This window comes from Haematobia irritans, chromosome 3 (assembly GCF_050003625.1).
Source record: "Haematobia irritans isolate KBUSLIRL chromosome 3, ASM5000362v1, whole genome shotgun sequence".
Lineage (NCBI taxonomy): Eukaryota > Metazoa > Arthropoda > Insecta > Diptera > Muscidae > Haematobia > Haematobia irritans.
In genome coordinates, this window is record NC_134399.1 from 171,353,672 (window position 1) to 171,372,865 (window position 19,194).

General features: G+C 26.1%; 1 protein-coding gene across 1 annotated transcript; it reads left to right on the forward strand.

Annotated features, from left to right (window-relative positions):
* Window positions 1-1,548: 1,548 nt before the first annotated feature.
* On the forward strand, window positions 1,549-17,473 carry LOC142232358 (allantoinase). The gene is made up of 6 exons (XM_075303138.1): window positions 1,549-1,826; window positions 2,046-2,197; window positions 8,396-8,809; window positions 12,720-13,057; window positions 13,130-13,335; window positions 17,269-17,473. The coding sequence occupies exons 1-6, from the start codon at window positions 1,671-1,673 to the stop codon at window positions 17,419-17,421; spliced, it is 1,419 nt and encodes a 472-aa protein (XP_075159253.1). The 5' UTR covers window positions 1,549-1,670; the 3' UTR covers window positions 17,422-17,473.
* The last annotated feature ends 1,721 nt before the right edge of the window (window positions 17,474-19,194 follow it).

The window sequence follows — 19,194 nt, forward strand, 5'->3', positions numbered from 1 at the left end:
GTACAGTAGATTTTTTCCACAAGGATATACGAGGGCAGTTCGGAAACTTCTTAGCCTAGCACAAAAAGCGCGCAGAAAAAGTTAAGTGTTTTGGAAACTTCCATCTCTGTTATGAACACATGTTAAAATTTGTTTCGATCTGGCAACTCCTTCATATAGAAACAGGTGTTCTAAAAAGACGCATCCGCAATTTTTTTACAATGGAAAAATTAGAAATGCGTGCTGTCATTAAATATTTACAAAAAACAAGGTTTATCGGGACAAGAAATTCATAATGATATGGTGAATGTGTTAGGTGAAAGTGCTCCTTCATATGCAACAGTAAAAAATTGGGTTGCTGAATTTAAACGTGGTCGTACAAGCATTGAAGATGAACCACGTAGTGGACGTCCAAAAACAGCAACAACAACAGAAATTGTAGCCAAAGTGCATGATGGCTAGGTTAGATGGCAGCCCGATGTATCAGGCTCACTTAGACTATTCAGTCCATTGTGATATCACATTGGTGAACTTCTCGCTTATCACTGAGTGCTGCCCGATTCCATGTTAAGCTCAATGACAAGGGACCTCCTTTTTATAGCCGAGTCCGAACGGCGTTCCACATTGCAGTGAAACCACTTAGAGAAGCTTTGAAACCCTCAGAAATGTCACCAGCATTGCTGAGGTGGGATAATCCACCGCTGAACAACTTTGTGGTGTTCGGTCGAAGCAGGAATCGCAAGGCGGGCATTTTATAAGTATTTTACAATCCAGTAGTTTTTCTTTAGATTGCAGAACATGAATTTCTTCGTATTTCCTTGACATTTTACCACAAACTTAGAAATAAAAGAATTGTGCCACATATTTAATTATATGTTTATATTTTTCTCTGCAAATCATATGATTTGCAGACTATGATTTTTCGGCAAGCGATTTCGAAAAATCTTGTTTCACGGGAAACCAAGAACAACCAAAATTTTTGGGGGAGAAATCAAAGTGGAAGGTGAAATCTTTTTGAAGGGAAATCCAGAACATACCCCATTCTCTTTCATTGATAGGCTAAGATGTTTCCGAACCGCCCTCGTACGGCCATAATTCCGGCTTGGCCGAATCTTGAATAACCACCACACGGATCAAATATCATAGTTTACAAAGTTATTTACCCCAAAAAATTTTAAATTTTTTTGTGATAGAAGTTTGAACTTTTTGAAAAAAAAACGTTTAATTATCGTAGGGAATTCAAATTTAAAGTCCCAATGAGAGTCCAAAATTTGGACAAAAATGGAAAAAAAAACAATAAAATTTTATAGTAAGTATTTTTGACCGTACCCAAAAAAATCCCAGTTTGAACAACTATAATAGAATAAAATTTTATATCAAAAACATAAATTTTTTATACAATAAATTGTACACAATTTTTACACATCTATTTCAAATCACAATATTTACCGAAAACTTTAATACCCCAAAAAAGCTCAAAATATAGTAAAAGCTTTTGAGTGCTAAAAACCATATGATTGAACATTTTCAAAAAACAGACAAGTAAATTCGCCAAACAAACAAAGATCGCTTTCAGTATATTCTCAAAAATAGTCGGCAAATCATTGAGATCATAGGATCAATGAGAAAAGTTACGCAAACTTAAATTTTAGTTTAAAAAAAAGTTCATAAACATATTCCTTAAAAAAATCATGGATTTATTATTTTTGAGCAAACGCATCTATTTGGGAACGGAGGAGGGTTTTATGCATGGCGGCATAATTGTCAATAGCGAGGGGACTATAAAGAAAGTATTACGCTCAGTCCAAGAAGTCAATTCGTATCTATATAATATCGAATCAGAAGCGGTAAGTATTGAAAAATTACACACACGCCCATACGAAAACGCATACATACATGGGTATCTGATCAAATAGATAATTTATTATAATACTTGTGTTTATCAAATGATTGTGCAAAAGGTACGAGTATACTCGAAAATAAATATTTAAAGATGCGAAAATTTGGGTATTTTTATTTTAAGGGTTCTTAATATTACTGTGTGTTTTTTTTTTCTTTTTAATAAGGTTTTCGATTTCGAAAATATGGTCTTGATGCCAGGTCTTATTGATGTTAATGTTCATATAAACGAACCCGGCCGCAAGGATTGGGAAGGTTTTTTGAATGCTACCAAAGCAGCTGCTGCCGGTGGATTTACTACAATTATAGATAGACCCACGTAAGTATCTATATTAAAATGGAATTTCGAAATTAAAAAAAAATAAAAACATTTACTTATGAAAAACGTACTAAACGAATCCAAGTTAAGTCAATTAAATTAAATTTTATTAAAATAAAAATAATTAATATTAAATGAAATTGGCCTGCATGGCATGCGATATTCGTGAGGATTGAAATAATTAGAAGAGTAAAGGGCCAATATTCTTTCAATAAATTATTAATTGATAGTTAATTCAAAAAAGTTGTATCAATTATTGGAGTCATGATTTATTGAAATTTTTATTAAAATGTTTAATCAAAAAAATAATTGAATACATTACATTTTTCATTGTATCAATGATTGGAGTCGTGATTGTTTTGATTTTCAAATAAATATAATTTAATTTAATTAACCTTATATAAATATTCAAATGAAATTGTCCTGTGCGGTATACCATACTCGAAAGCATTGGAATAAAGTCGAATAATAAAAGTGCAATATTTTTTAAATTCTAAATCTAAAATTAATTTGAAAACTGTAAGGTGACAAATCTCCTTAATTTTGAAAAAGGGGATCGATCAATCGCCTTAATTTTATAATTTTATAAAGTTTTTTATATTTTTATTTTCTGAGACTCAGTAAGACAGAACGTCAGTACAAGTCTTCAGAATACAGGCCACAATAGACACCAGGTCTTCTTATGGCTTTGCAAATATAATGTTATACATTTTTTTAAGTTTGCCTTTTGAAATGAAACAAACGTTGTCTTTCCGCTTTTCTCCTTGTTTATTTACAAGCAAGTACAGTAATTAATTTTACAATGTGATTATACATCAAGCTAAGCTCTGAGTGTCCAACATTACAGGTGTTTTGAGTCAAATCTATCACAAGAGATGCATATGTTACTAACAAAATATCAGAATCCAAAAACAAACAATGTTAGGATGAGTAGCATTGTCAAGCTACAAAAAAATAAAAGCGTACAGTTATTTTTTGTGAGAATAACATGCCAACAAAATAAAAATATCTCTCAATGTGAGAATAAAATTGAGATGAATAAAATTATCATTGTATATGTGATATAACTATAGTAATATTAAGATAGATCAATTTGAGAATAGAATTGAGATGCAAAAATTATCATTGTATATGTGAGATACATATAGTAATTCTCAAATAGACAAATGAGATATAACATGAGATGTAACATAATAACATTTTATGGGAAATTTAACATAAGATAACATTTAATAATGATGTTAATGATTTTGGCTTAAATCAGCACTGCTACAAAACATAATTAATTAATTGAAAACAAATTAATCGATACATTTAAAAAAATCTATCACATAAATAAATTGAAATTTTAATTTAATCAGCCATAAGTGGCTATCGTTAAAGTCCTCCAACATTTAAATGTGAATAAATCTTTTGTTTTTTTGTACCATTATTATCGGAATACTGGCAAAAAGTGGACAAACAAAAACTATAACAACACCAGAAATGATGGGAAAAGCAAAGGGTAGATTTGATCGAAATCCACGCCGCAGTGGTAGAAAACTTACTCGTAAGCTGAACATGTCGCGGTAATGCATGCAACACGTTTTTAGAAATTAGCTTGGGCTAAAGCTCATCGATGCATCGAAAAAAACGTTGGAGTGGATAGAGCCAAGCAATTTTTGTGTGTAGTTAAACAAACGCTAAATGTAACTTATTTTTATTGGAAAAAAATTATTTGCTTGTAGTTAAATTTTATTATTTTTATCGAAATTTTCCACAGCTTAATGAAATCTTACTTTTTTTAAGTATGTCTCAAAAATTTTATGAACTAAACGTGAGTATAAAGTTCAATGACCGTACACATAAGTTCAATATGAACTGAAGCAAAAGAAGATTTTCGTACGTTTCCCAAAAATAGTAAGAATGAACTACTGTATGGTTAAAATTGTCATGATTTGGCGCCAATGATGTTCTTCTTTACTTTTAGTTATTTTTTTCTTCTATGAGATGATGTAATTTCGATCTGCAGTTAAAAAGTACAACAGGGCATTTCCTGCTTTTAACAACGCTTTGTGGAAATCTCAAAATGTGGAGTAAAGCTTAGTTCAATTTTCGTGCGAGGTAGTTCATTCTTTCTATAAAAAAGTTCACTTTTTTTCAGTGTAAAGAAAATATTGTCAAAATTGTTTTTGTACATATTTTTTCAAAAATGTATTTCTATAGAAAATTTTGTCAATATTTTATTTCTATAGGATTTTTTTCCAAATTTTATTTCTATAGCAGTAGGAAGAATTATTCAAAATTGTATTCCTATAGGTATAGGAAGAATTATTCAAAATATTATTTCTATAGGATTTTTCAAAAATTTTATTTCTATAGAAAAGTAAAGAGTAGATCGAAATCCATCCCGCAGTGTTAGAAAACTTACTCGTAAGCTCAACATATCGGGGTAACGTATGCAACACGTTTTCAGAAATTAGCTTGGACTAAAGCCATTGCAGTTCCAAAAAGTGCAAGAGCTCATCGATGCATCAAAAACAAAAAAAAACCTTAGAGTGGATAGAGCCAAGCAGTTGCTTTTTTCTATAGAAAATTTTATCAACTGAAAATTGTTAAATTTTTTTTGTAAAGAAAATCTTGTGAAAATTGTTTTTTGACTTTGTTTGTACATATATTTTCAAAATTTTATTTCTATAAAATTTTTTTTTCAAAAATATATTTTATAGACAATTTTATCAAAATTTTATTTCTATAGGAATTTTTTTTTCAAAATTTTATTTCTATAAAATTTTTTTTTCAAAATTGTATTTCTATAGCAGTAGGAAGGATTATTCAAAATATTATTTCCATAGGATTTTTTTTGTCAAAATTTTAAATTTACAAAATTTTCTAAGATTTTGTAATTTTTTTTTTCAAAATTTTATTTCTATAGAAAATGTTGTCAAATTTTTTTCTATAGAAAATTTTGTCAATATATTATTTCTATAGAAAATTTTGTCATTTTTTTTTTTTTCTATAGAAAATTTTGTCAAAATTTATTTCTGTAGAAATGTTTGCCAAAATTTTTTTTCTATAGAAAATTTTGTAAATTAATATTAAATAAATAAATTTGACAAACATTATTTTCCTCTATTGGTTAAGCTACTCTAGTAGTTTAGTCAACGCAATGGTTTTAAAGCTGAGATCAAAACAACAAATATAATTTTGCAATTTTTTTATCTATAGAAAATTTTGTATTTTCTTTTTTATAGAAAATTTTGTCAAAATTTTTTTCTATAGAATATTTTGTGATAATTTTATTTTTATAGAAAATTTTGTAAAAATTTTATTTCTGTAGAAATTTTTGTCAAAATTTTTTCTATAGAAAATTTTGTAAATTAATATTAAATAAATAAATTTGACAAACATTATTTTCCTCTATCGGTTAAGCTACTCTAGTAGTTTAGTCAACGAATTTTAAAGCTGAGATCAAAACAACAAATATAATTTTGTAAAAAATCTATCTATAGAAAATTTTGTATTTTGTCAAAAAATTTTTATATAGAATATTTTGTCATAATTTTATTTCTATAGAAAATTTTGTCAACATTTTATTTCTATAGAAAATTTTTTCATAATTTTATTTCTGTAGAAATTTTTGTCAAAATTTTTTCTATAGAAAATTTTGTAAATTTTTTTTCTATAGAAAATTTTGTCAAAAGTTTTTTCTATAAAAAATTTTGTCCAAATTTTATTTCTGTATATTTTTTTAATTTTATTTCTGCAAAATTTTATTTCTATACACATTTTTTCAAAATTTTATATCCGTATAATTATTTTTTAAGTTTATATCTGCACATTTTTTTAATTTTATAGGAAATTTTTCAAAATTTTATTTCTAAAGAAACTTTGTGAAGTACCTCTTAGTTGAAGAGGAATATTTTGAAAAATCTACCAATATATCATGAATTCTTCCAATCTACCAAACAGTAAAAAAAAAAGTTTTGGTAGAAAAAAAAAAGTTTTGGTAGAATTCTACCAACTGTGGCAACCGTGCTCAGAACGCTTCAAAGTCTTCAAAAGGCTTAAAATGAGGTTCCTCGCTTCATTTCCACCGCACAATGGCCAACAAAATCTCCGAATCTTAATCCGTTGAACGTTTGCGATGATACACTGAAAAAACAGTGAACTGACCAGGAAAGAAAAATTTCTATTAATTTAGAAGATTTTTAATATTTTGAGAAAATTTTAGTACAAAGTATTACAAACGCTAGCATCACGCCGATATCGCAAAAATAAGTAAATATTTTTCGACAAATTCAAGGAAATTTATTAGACATAATTAAGTTTTTTTTTCAATTGTTAAAGAAAATTTTGTAGTTTGAAGGAAAAAATTAGAGTTCAAAATTGCAAGAATGTCTTTAGTGACATACGAAGTTCATGATGAACGCATTTCTAGTAAAATTTACAAATGTAAAGAAATAATGAACTATGTTGTGAGAAATATGAATTTAGTAAATCTTTATACTTAATTTATGTATAATTTTTCCCCCGTTTTTTAGTTAATTTATCTAGCATATGAAAAACATTATGAGAGTAAAGGAAACTTTCTCCAAACATTATAATTCCATGAACTAAAATAAAATTAAATTGGCTTTAGTGAAATAGAGAGTTCACATTTTTTTGAGTGTAAGGATAATTCGTGCCAAATATAGCCAAATCTAAAGTAATTTTAAATTTTTATGTTATTTCCGACATACTCTCTTTTGAACAACAAAAATGAAAAAAATAAATAAATATAGCCCCTGTAATTGGAAACAAATTGTAACGGTTCGGTCATCAGTCATTCTCAAAATAAAGTTAACTGTCTTACACTCAAAAAAAAGTGAACTCTCTATTTCACTAAAGCCAACTTAACTTTATTTTAGTTCATAGAAATATTATGTTAGGATAAAGTTTTTTTTACTCTAATACTTTTTTGTGAACGTTAGTTAAATTAACTAAACTTAAATAGTTCAGAGTTTTTTTAAATTTGTAAATTTTACCAAAAATGCGTCCATTGTGAACTTCGTATGTCACTAAAGACATTCTTGCAATTTTGAACTCCAAGTTTTTTCTTCAAAAAATATTTACTATTGTCGAAAAATATTTACTTATTTTTATGACATCGGCGTGATGCCAACATTTGTAATACTGTTTAGTTAAAATTTTCTACAAATATTCAAAATTTTCTAAAATTAACCGAAAGTTTTCTTCCTGGTGGGTTCACTGTTTTTTCAGTGTACGAATTTGAGAAGTTGATGTCTATTGTTCACTAGATAGGGTCACGAAAAAAAGTTGATGCGGTCACCCCCCAGTTTTGTAGCATATTCGAAGACAATTTCAGAAAACCAAAACTTTTTTTCCGTGCACCCTACCACCCCCCGAAATACAATTTATTGTGCTGTGTCGTCATTTGAAGTCCGATCAAAAAGAAACGCATATCGTTGTTCGTGGTTGATTAGGGTATATATTTCGTGCATTGGACATTTTTGACTCCGACGTCAAATTTGATTTTTAATTTTTTTATTTCGCTTCGCATCATAGGGGTGGTGACCGCATCAACTTTTTTATTTTCTTTAGGCCGTGACCCTATCTATTGTTCACACCATATTAAATCTGTGAATAATGTTTGAAAGTGTGTTGAATTCAATGCTTCCCACTTACTCTGGGCAGCAGTAATACGTTTACAATTTACAAACACCCATACTTACACTCCCATGTAGGGAAGTATTTGAAGAGGATATATCACAGAATATAAACAATAGATTATTCGCTGCATTACATTTATACACACTATTCGTTGCTTACAAAACAGGCAATATTTTCTCAGTTTTTTTTAGGTCAAATAATCAAATCTAGTCATTGCCTAAGCTTACTCTCTTGCCATCAATGCTCTCCCAGTGACTCTCAAACTGTTGTCTCCACAAAAGGCTAACGAAAAAACAATCAAATATGACAACATTCGCACAAACTAACATAAGAACAACGGCATAATTTTTTAAGACTTTAAAATTTTTAAATAAAATTTGATCAAAACTAAAAACTGGAGCTTCGGAAATTTTTCGCAAAATCCACAATCGAATGTAATTTAAAAATATTTTAAATTACGTCAAAATAAATCTATTATCACATTAAACACAATTATTATAACAATATTTGATGAATGTTTTTTTTTTCTTTTTTTAATTTTTCCAGCAACTCCATACCTCCAACAACCTCTATGACCGCCCTAAAAGCAAAACTTTGCACAGCTCGTGGCAAAATCTATGTAGATGTTGGCTTTTGGGGTGGTTTAAACACCAAAGATTGGTCTGAAATGCCAGCCCTAATTGCCGGTGGTGTAATTGGCCTTCAATGCACATTGGTCGATTCTCCAGAGCCAGTGGGTAAAGAATATCCTGCCATTACAAAGGAACAATTAGAAGCGGTTTTGCAAAAAGTCGATGACAATGTACTAATAGCAGTTCATGCCGAAGAGCCATTAACCATTCCCATTAGAGCAAATGAAGATACACCGAAATCCTATGAATCATTTTTGAGGACAAGACCGGCTGTAATGGAAGTAAATGCAGTGCGAACAATTGGAGAATTGGCTATAAAACATAAAAAGTAAGTGCGAGTTTAAAATGAAACGTATATTATAAAAATTAAAATCAATAAGAAATTTAAACTTTTTTAAAGAAATAATTATTTACCAAAATTGTATGAAGCTATTTTCTATAAAAAATTGACAAATTTTTCTATAGAAATAAAATAAAAAAATATTTGTATATAACAATATGTTATAACTAAATACTATTTTTTTTTAATTTTATCTAAAAAACTGACAAATTTTCTACAGAAATAAAATCTTGACAAAATAAAAATAAATAAAATCTTGACAAAATAAACGTTTTCTACACACAAAAAAATCTGATTAACGAAATTAATTGATCCAAATATTTTTTTAATTGAAACGTCTTCAATCACAGAAATGATAGCATAAATTAAAAACTTAATTGATTCAATTAAAAAATTAATACTATTAATTTTTGTGATTGATTTCTGTGTCAATTAAAAAAATTTTTGAAAAAAAAAAATTTAATTGAATATTTTTTAAAACTCAATTAAGACTTTAATTGGCAAAATTTTCGTGAATTTTTTTCCTGTGTATACAAATATTTTTTTTAGTCAAATGTTTAGAAGTAATATTGCCTGCCAATTAAGATATACCGCCCCAGCAAAAAAGCGTCGCGAAAAAGTAGTGAAAATGTTCTTTTTGGATCCGGAAGTGGTGAAAAATTGGCGCAGAAGCGATGAATTTAACATGGGCTTGTCATAGGATGGATCTCCACCATTTCAACAGCCGTTGCATTGAATATGCATCATTTCATTAGATGTGATCCCAATTCAGTGTTTTGTGTGGTTGTGGTATTTTGACAAATAATTATTTTTTATATTTTTTTATGATTTTTAATGCAATCTAACGCTTGTCTGAAACCCTTACACCTCAAATATTTTCCAAATTTCGAAATTTATTTCTAGAATGAATTTAGACATTTTTTCGACAAAATTTAAATAATGTATACATTTTTTTAATCCTTATAATTTTAAGATTTTATTAATCCTTAACCTAACCTAACTAACCTAACATATTTAAAACAAAAAATGTTAAAATTGCACTTTAAAAGTATGAAAAAAAGCGAGTTATAAAAAATGGAATTAAAAGAACTTCCTGAGTAGTTAATATAAAGAACATCTCTGGAAGGACATTTTTGGAAGTGATTTTAAAGTTGTGCCTTTAGAAGTACTTCCAAATTTTTTTACTAGGCCATTATGAAATTTTCTTTAAAACATTTGCAAAATTTTCTATAAAAGTAAATTATAACCAAATGAAAATTTGACAATAATAAAAATTTTGCGAAATTTTCTATACAAATATTTTTTTTTAATCGAATGTTTAAAAGTAATATTGTCTGCAAATAAAGATATACCTATTATAACATTAAAACTAAATTTTGTAAATTATAAAAACATTTACAAAAATTTCTATAGAAGTAAAATGAAAATTTTACAATATTTTCTAGCGAAATACTTTTAGTTTTTTACAAAGTATCTAGAAATAATATATTTGGTATTTCTTTCAGAAAAAAATTTCAATCTTAATGCAAATAAAGTTATACCCATTATTAAATAGGTTTAAAAAAATCATAAATTTTTCTATTTAAATAAAATCTTGATAATATAAAAAGTTAACAAATTTTTCTCGAGAAATAATTATTTACCAAAATTGTATGGAGCCATTTGCTCTAAAAAAAGACAAATTTTTCTATAGAAATAAAATATAATAATTATTTACAAAAAATGTTTATACCAATATGTTATAAATATATTTTTTTAATTTTCTCTATAAATTAAACGTATGTCATAAATATGAAATAATAACAAATTTAAACTTTTTTAAATAAATAATTATTTTGCAAAATTGTATGGAGCCATTTTCTATAAAAAATTAAAAATCTTTCTATAGAAATAAAATATAATAATTATTTAATTATAATGAATAGGCAAATAAATAAATAATAATTATTAATCAAAATTTTATATACCAATATGTTTTAAATATTTTTTTTTTAATTTTCTCTAAAAAATTGATGCAAATAAAGTTATACCCATTATTAAATAGGTTTAAAAAAATCATAAATTTTTCTATTTAAATTTTTCTATTTAATTAAAATCTTGATAATATAAAAAGTTAACAAATTTTTCTCGAGAAATAATTATTTACCAGAATTGTATGGAGACATTTTCTATAAAAATTGACAAATTTTTCTATAAGTATAAAATATAATAATTATTTACAAAAAATGTATATTCCAATATGTTATAAATACTTTTTTTTTAATTTTCTCTGAAAATTAAACGTATATCATAAATATGAAATAATAACAAATTTAAACTTTTTTAAAGAAATAATTATTTACCAAAATTTTATGGAGAAAAAATTACAAATTTTTCTATAGAAATAAAATATAATAATTATTTAATTATAATGAATAGGCAAATAAATAAATAATAATTATTAACCAAAATTGTATATACCAATATGTTTTAAATATATTTTTTGTAATTTTCTCTAAAAAATTAATGCAAATAAAGTTATACCCATTATTAAATAAGTTTAAAAACATCATAAATTTTTCTATTTAAATAAAATCTTGATAATATAAAAAGTTAACAAATATTTCTCGAGAAATAATTATTTACCAAAATAGTATGGAGATATTTTCTATAAAAAATTGTGCAAATTTTTCTATAAGTATAAAATATAATAATTATTTACAAAATATTTTTATACCAATATGTTATAAATATTTTTTTTTAATTTTCTCTAAAAATTAAACGTATATCATAAATATGAAATAATAACAAATTTAAACTTTTTTAAATAAATAATTATTTACCAAAATTTTATGGAGTCATTTTCTATAAAAAATTGAAAAATCTTTCTATAGAAATAATATATAATAATTATTTAATTATAATGAATAGGCAAATAAATAAATAATAATTATTAACCAAAATTGTATATACCAATATGTTTTAAATATATTTTTTTAAATCTTCTCCAAAAAATTAATGCAAATAAATCTTAATGCAAATAAAGTTATAGCCATTATTAAATAGGTTTCAAAAAATCATAAATTTTTCTATTTAAATAAAATCTTGATAATATAAAAAGTTAACAAATATTTCTCGAGAAATAATTATTTACCAAAATTGTATGGAGACATTTTCTATAAAAAATTGACAAATTTTTCTATAAGTATAAAATATAATAATTATTTACAAAAAATGTATATACCAATATGTTATAAATACTTTTTTTTAATTTTCTCTGAAAATTAAACGTATATCATAAATATGAAATAATAACAAATTTAAACTTTTTTTAAAGAAATAATTATTTACCAAAATTTTATGGAGAAAAAATTATAAATTTTTCTATAGAAATAAAATATAATAATTATTTAATTATAATGAATAGGCAAATAAATAAATAATAATTATTAACCAAAATTGTATATACCAATATGTTTTAAATATTTTTTTTTAATTCTCTCTAAAAAATTGACAAATTTTTCTACAGAAATAAAATCGTGACAATATAAAAATTTGGCAAAATTTTCTATACAAATATTTTTTTTTTAATCGAATGTTTAGAGGTATTATTGTCTGCAAATTAAGATATACCCATTATAAAATTAAAACTAAATTTTGTAAATTATAAAAAAATTTCCAAAATTTTCTATAGAAGTAAAATTATAACCAAATGAAAAGTTGACAATATTTTCTATCGAAATATTTTTAGTTTTTTACAAAGTGTCTAAAAATAATATGCTTGGTTTTTCATTCAGAAAAGAATTTTAATCTTAATGTAAATAAAGTTATACCCCCTTATTAAAAAGGTTTAAAAAAATCAAAAATTTTTCTAGAGAAAAAAAGCTCTGAAATAATTTCTTACTGGTATTCCTTTCAGAAAACAATTTCACCTCTTGAATCTCAGTGCCAATGAAGTTATGCCCATTATTAAGGATTGTAGAAGTAAAGGAGCCAAAATCACTGCCGAAACTTGTCCACATTACCTTAGTATAGCTGCCGAAGATATTGAAGACTGTCACACCGAATTCAAAACACATCCACCAATTAGAGCTCGCTCGAATCAAGCACCACTTTGGGAATCAGTGAAAACTGGGACAATAGACATTATAGCTTCAGATCATTCCCCAGCAACGCCAGGACCAAAATGTCTTACCTATGGAAAGACTAGGGGAAATTTTCTCAATGCTTGGCCTGGTATATCATCATTACAATTGGGTTAGATTTCAGAAAATTCTTTCGAAATTGATTTCGTTACAATATAAATAACGAATTTGTTTTTGCCTATAGGTCTTTCGGTTATGTGGACTAATTGCCAAAAACATGGATTGGGAATGCAGCATATCTACAAGACCATGTGTGAAAATCCTGCCATACTTTGTGGTTTAGAGAATTCCAAAGGAAAAATCATTGAAGGTTACGATGCTGATTTTTGTATATGGGATCCGGATGCAGAATTTGAAGTACATGCCGATATGCTGTATTCAACTAATAAGGTAAGAAGTAAGGCTCATTAAAAATTTAAGAAAATTTTTTTATTAAAAGGGTATTTTTGAAAAAAAAAAGAAAACTAATTAACTCGATAATCAAAGTAAATGTTTCCAACAATAAAGATCAAGAAAATTAACAATGTGCCCAGTCAGTGCATCGAAGATATATATCCTCAAATCCGAAAATGGCCACTTCTCATAACCAAATCGTCAACAATAACATGTTGCTGTAGGAAGTGATCCTTTTCGGGGTTTGTATCGCCCATTGTGATCAACTCAAAGAATAAAAACTTCATAGGTAAAATTTTCCGGGTGATACAAAATGACACATCTTTTTGGAAAACCCTTTATACAGCGTGGCTGATATGTAATGCGACAAAGTAAAGCGCTCTAATGCCAAAAAAATGTCGGAAATAACATCAAATTTTAGAATGAGTTCAGATTTGTTCGAATTGAGTACCTTTGACACGTATTATGACCTTCAAACGGCCAACAAAGTAATTGTATGGTAGAAATAAAGCGAAGACCCTCTTTTTTAAGTCATTCTTGATTGAAGCTTGCTGAGTGCGATGATGCTGAGTCCTGTTGTAATGTCCATGGTCCGCGGTCGATATGTTTGTCTGTTCAGGGATTCATTACTTTCTCAGGAAAATGTCATAATCCTGATAATATTTGGCATTTATATTAACTCCGTGGTTGATGAATACGAGCGGGGAACTATCATCGGCCGTCACGGCGACCCTTGAATTGTAATGGCCATTCGAAGATGGCCGACTTCTTTTGCAAGTAAAACCGATCTCTTTGGCAAGTAAAACCGATAATTTTGTTTGTTCACAAACACGTTTCAAGTTGGAATGGCTTCACATCGAGGAAAAACCCAAATTCGGTAACAGGCCACATTCGTGTAAGCGAAGCAACTCCTTGTCTCCTTCCAGTATAACTTGTTTTGTGTCGGTCACGGTAGCCACTCGTGCCCAAGATAACCTACCAAAATTTTAAGAAAATTTTACCAAAAATCTACCAAATTAAAGTTTTTGACGTTGGTCAATGGAATTTTACTATGACTTAAGAATTTTGTCAAATGCTTATTTCTATAGAATATTTTATCAAAATTTTACTTCCATAGAAAATTTTGTCAAAATTAAATTTCTATAGAATTTTTTTCAAAATTTTATTTCTATATAATTTTATTAACATTTTAATTCTATAGAAAATTTTTTTAAAAATTTTGTTTCTATAGAAAATTTTCACACATAGGAAAAGAGATATGTTTGTTTTAAATTTATTTCGGCATAAGCCGGCTATCATACAAAACCTTTTTTCGGAGGGTTCAAGTGTGGTTCATTGTTGGTTTTAATGAACTGCCTGAATTTATTCTGATAATTGGTTGATAGTTTTGCTGCAAGTAGGGCATGCTGATGAGGAATGTGGTAATTCCGAAACGTGCATCCATCCAACCATCTGCAGTGTATAGGGCTTTGCCCAAATAAATTTGACAAACATTCTTTTCCTCTGTTGGTTAAGCTACACTTGTAGTTTAGTCAATGTATGGTTTTAAGCTGCAATAAAAAAACAACAAAATTTTATTTCTATAAAAAATTTCGTCACAATTTTATTTCTATAGAAAATTTTTATTTCTATAAAAATATTTTGTCACAATTTTATTTCTATAGAATATTTTGTCTAAATTTTATTTCTATACAATTTTTTTAACATATTAATTGTATAGAACATTTTCGCAACATTTTATTTCTATAGAACATTTTTAAAAAAATAGTATTTCTATAGAAAATTTTCACAAAATTTTATTTCTACAGAAAATTTCGTAACAATTTTATTTCTTTAGATTATTTTGTCAAAATTTTATTTCTATATAATTTTGTTAACATTTTAATTCTATAGAAAATTTCATCACAATTTTATTACTATAGAATATTTTGTCAAAATTTTATTTCTATATATACAAAATTTTGTTATTTTTTTTTGTAGAAGGACTTGACAATATTTTATTTCTATAAAAAAATTCGTCACAATTTTATATCTATAGAAAGTTTTGACAAAATTTTATTTCTATAAAAGAAATATATTTCTATAAAAAAAGATCGTCGCACTTTTATTTCTATAGAAAACTTTGTCAAAATTTTATTTTTATAGAAAATTTTCTCAACATTTTATTTCTATAGAACATTTTTTTTAATTTTATTTCTATAGAAAATTTTCACAAAATTTTATTTCTATCAAAAATTTTGTTAATTTTCTTAAAGAAGGTTTTGACAAAATTTTATTTTAAAAAATTTTATTTCTATAAAAAAATTCGTCACAATTTTTTTCTATAGAAAACTTTGTCAAAATTTTATTTCTATAGAAAATTTCGTCACAATTTTATTTCTATAGGATATTTTGTCAAAATTTTATTTTTTTGAAAATTTTGTCAAAATTTTATTTCTATAGAAAATTTAGTTAATTTTTTATAGAAGGTTTTGAAAAAATTTTATTTCTATAAAAAATTTCGTCACAAGTTTATTTCTATAGAAAGTTTTGACAAAATTTTATTTCTATACAATTTTATTAACATTTTAATTATATATAAAATTTTCTCCACATTTTATTTCTATAGAACATTTTTTTTGTAATTTTATTTCTATACAATTTTGTTAACATTTTAATTCTATAGAAAATTTCGTCACAATTTTATTTCGATAGAATATTTTGTCGAAATTTTATTTCTATACAAAATTTTGTTAATTTTTTTTAGAAGGTGATGACAAAATTTTTTTTTCTATAAAAAAATTCGTTACAATTTTATTTATATAAAATATTTTGTAAAAATCTTATTTCTATACAACTTTGTTTTATATATACATTTATACATTTTATTAGTATAGAAGATTTAAAAAAAATATTTCTAGAGAAAACTTTCACAAAATTTATTTCTACAGAAAATTTCTTCATAATTTTATTTCTATAGAATATTCTGTCAAAATTTTATTTCTATAGAAAATTTTGTTAATTTTTTATATAAGGTTTTGACAAAATTTTATTTCTGTAAAAAATTTCGTCACAATTTTATTTCTATAGAAAGTGATGACAAAATTTTATTTCTATAAAATTTTATTTCTACAGAAAATTTCTTCACAATTTTATTTCTATAGAATATTTTGTCAAAATTTTATTTCTATAGAAAATTTTGTTAATTTTTTATAGAAGGTTTTGACAAAATTTTATTTCTGTAAAAAATTTCGTTACAATTTTATTTCTATAGAAAACTTCGTCAAAATTTTATTTCTATGGAAATGTTCGTCAAAATTTTATTTCTATTAAAAATGTTCTCAACGTTTTATTTCTATAGAACATTTTTTTTAATTTATTTCTATAGAAAAAATTCACAAAATTTTATTTCTATAGAAAATTTTCAAAAAAATTTATTTTTACAGAAAATTTCGTCACAATTTTATTTCTATAGAAAATTTTCACAAAATTTTATTTCTACAGAGAATTTCGTTAAAATTATTTATTTTATTCTATCGAATAATTATTTATTTCTATCGAAAATTTTGTTAATTTTTTTATAGAAGGTTTTGACAAAATTTTATTTCTATAAAAAAAATTTCGTCACAATTTTATTTATATAATTTTTTTTTCTATAAAAAAATTCGTCACAATTTTATTTCTATAGAAAACTTTGTCAAAATTTTGTACGTATAGAAAATTTTGTCAAAATTTTATTTCTATAGGATATTATGTTAAAATTTTATTTCTATACAATTTTGTTAAAATTTTAATTCTATAGAAAATTTTCTCAACATTCTATTTCTAGAGAACATTTTTTTTACTTATATTATAATACAAAAACACTTTCTATAGAAATATTTTTTGACAAATTAATTAAATTTTTGTTTATAATTTAATATTTTTGTATAACCATTTGTTTCTCTACAGGCAACTCCCTATATGAATCAACGTCTTCGGGGTGTGGTCCATGCTACAGTTGTTCGTGGTCTTCATGTCTATCAAGATAATGAAGGATTCGGTCAACCTCTAGGTAAAATTGTCCTGCGAAAGAATGTTAAAAAAATTGTTAAATTTATGTAACATGTTAAATATGAAATAAAACGTTAAACACGACATCAATGATGTAAACTTACTCCCCGCCGAAGAGTACATATTTAGTTTAACTTGGATTAATTTAATATAATATAATTAAATCTAATTTAATTAATTCAAGTTCATAAATAAATTTATTTCTAATATACTTAAATCTAATTCAGGTCAATGATTAAATATATTTTTATATAATACATTTTTATTTATTTATTCAAACATATATATTTAGTTTTATTGGCATAACCATAATTTCACGACTGTACTTATCTTTTGAGTCGCTTTGAAGTTACTCATTTGAAAAATGCAATTCCATAATTTCCATAGCCAATATATGGTTGGCTTTCGTTTGCACTTTGGTTGTTAATACAGTATTGCCTGAAAAGGGTATTTCAATAAGTACAGAGGTCGTATGAGTTACGCTAACTACAGTAATATAACTTATACGTCATATGGGCCACAATATTCACATATAAAAAATAATGAAATAATTATATACAAATATTTCACGTATTCGATTCAGTTCTATTCACCTAATCACACATCTCACCCACCTGATGATATGCAATACATCATCTTTAGTTTTGTTTGATTTTCCCCCATTTCCGTTATACAATGACTCTGTGGTGGTATTGCTTGTGTTGGAAGCCTAATTTTTTAGTGCGTCATTCATTGCAAAACGTCATCTGTCAATCAAGCTTATTTTTTTTGCAGAAATAGATATGACACTTGCCATTCACAGTTCTCTGTATTCCCTTCAAAAGGCATGCAAAAGTTCAATAACATTTACCTTAACGCAATAATACTCATACGTATGGCAATCTCTTTCTCTTTGTCTATCGTCATGTGTAATAATTGACGTATATTGATTGCATTCTTTATTCGATATTTAAGTAAAAACATATCGAGTTTTTTAAGATCTGAATTGGACTTATATGGGTATATTCTTGGAACCATGGAAGAGTCTATTGATTAAAAATAATTAATAAATTGTTTTTTTTTTACAGAACAGGAGAAAAAATATAAGATGAAAATCTTTTTTTGAGTGCAAAAACTCATGAAGTAAATGGTAAATATAAGAGATGTGCACGCGAGTGAAACAATATTTTTTGCCTTCAATCACGAAATTAATTGATTCAATTAATTTTTAATTGAAATTTCTTCAATATATGGAGCTATATGGAAAGGTGAACCAAATTGAGATATCTTTGATACATCGTTTTGAGATGTTTATGGAAAGCCATATATCAAAAAGTGAACCGGTATAGATCACCTTCGAATTTGACTTGGTTGTAGCAAGCAAAAACTTATCTATGCCAAATATCAGCATGATGTCTCCATTACCCAAGGGTTATGGCATGTTAAAGAGACAGGCAGGTTAGGTTAGGTATATTTCAGGCTCACTTAGAGTATTCATTTCATTGGGATATCACAGTGGTGAACTTCCCTCTTATCACTGAGTGCTGCCCGATTCTATGTTTAGCTCAATGACAAGGGATCGCCTTTTTATAGCCGAGTCCGAACTGCGTTCCACATTGCGGTGAAACACCAAGAAATGTCATCACAATTAACATACGGAGAAGGGATAATCCACCGCTAAAAAACTTTTCGGTGTTTTTGTCGAAAGTCGGTTTGAAACCACAACTCTGTATATGCAAAGCGGGCATGCTAACCATTGCACCATGGTGGCAGAAAATGACTATTTCTAATTGTTTTAGATTTTCATTTTGATCAAGAATGCATAATCTTTACGGTTGCCACAGG

What these genes read in the sequence shown, in the direction of transcription:
- LOC142232358 (XM_075303138.1), top strand. Translation starts at nt 1,671, where the DNA reads ATGGATTTATTATTTTTGAGCAAACGCATCTATTTGGGAACGGAGGAG. An exon ending in ACAATTATAGATAGACCCAC is followed by an intron (nt 2,198 to 8,395) that starts GTAAGTATCTAT and finishes TAATTTTTCCAG; the next exon opens with CAACTCCATACCTCCAACAA. An exon ending in TATATCATCATTACAATTGG is followed by an intron (nt 13,058 to 13,129) that starts GTTAGATTTCAG and finishes TTTTGCCTATAG; the next exon opens with GTCTTTCGGTTATGTGGACT.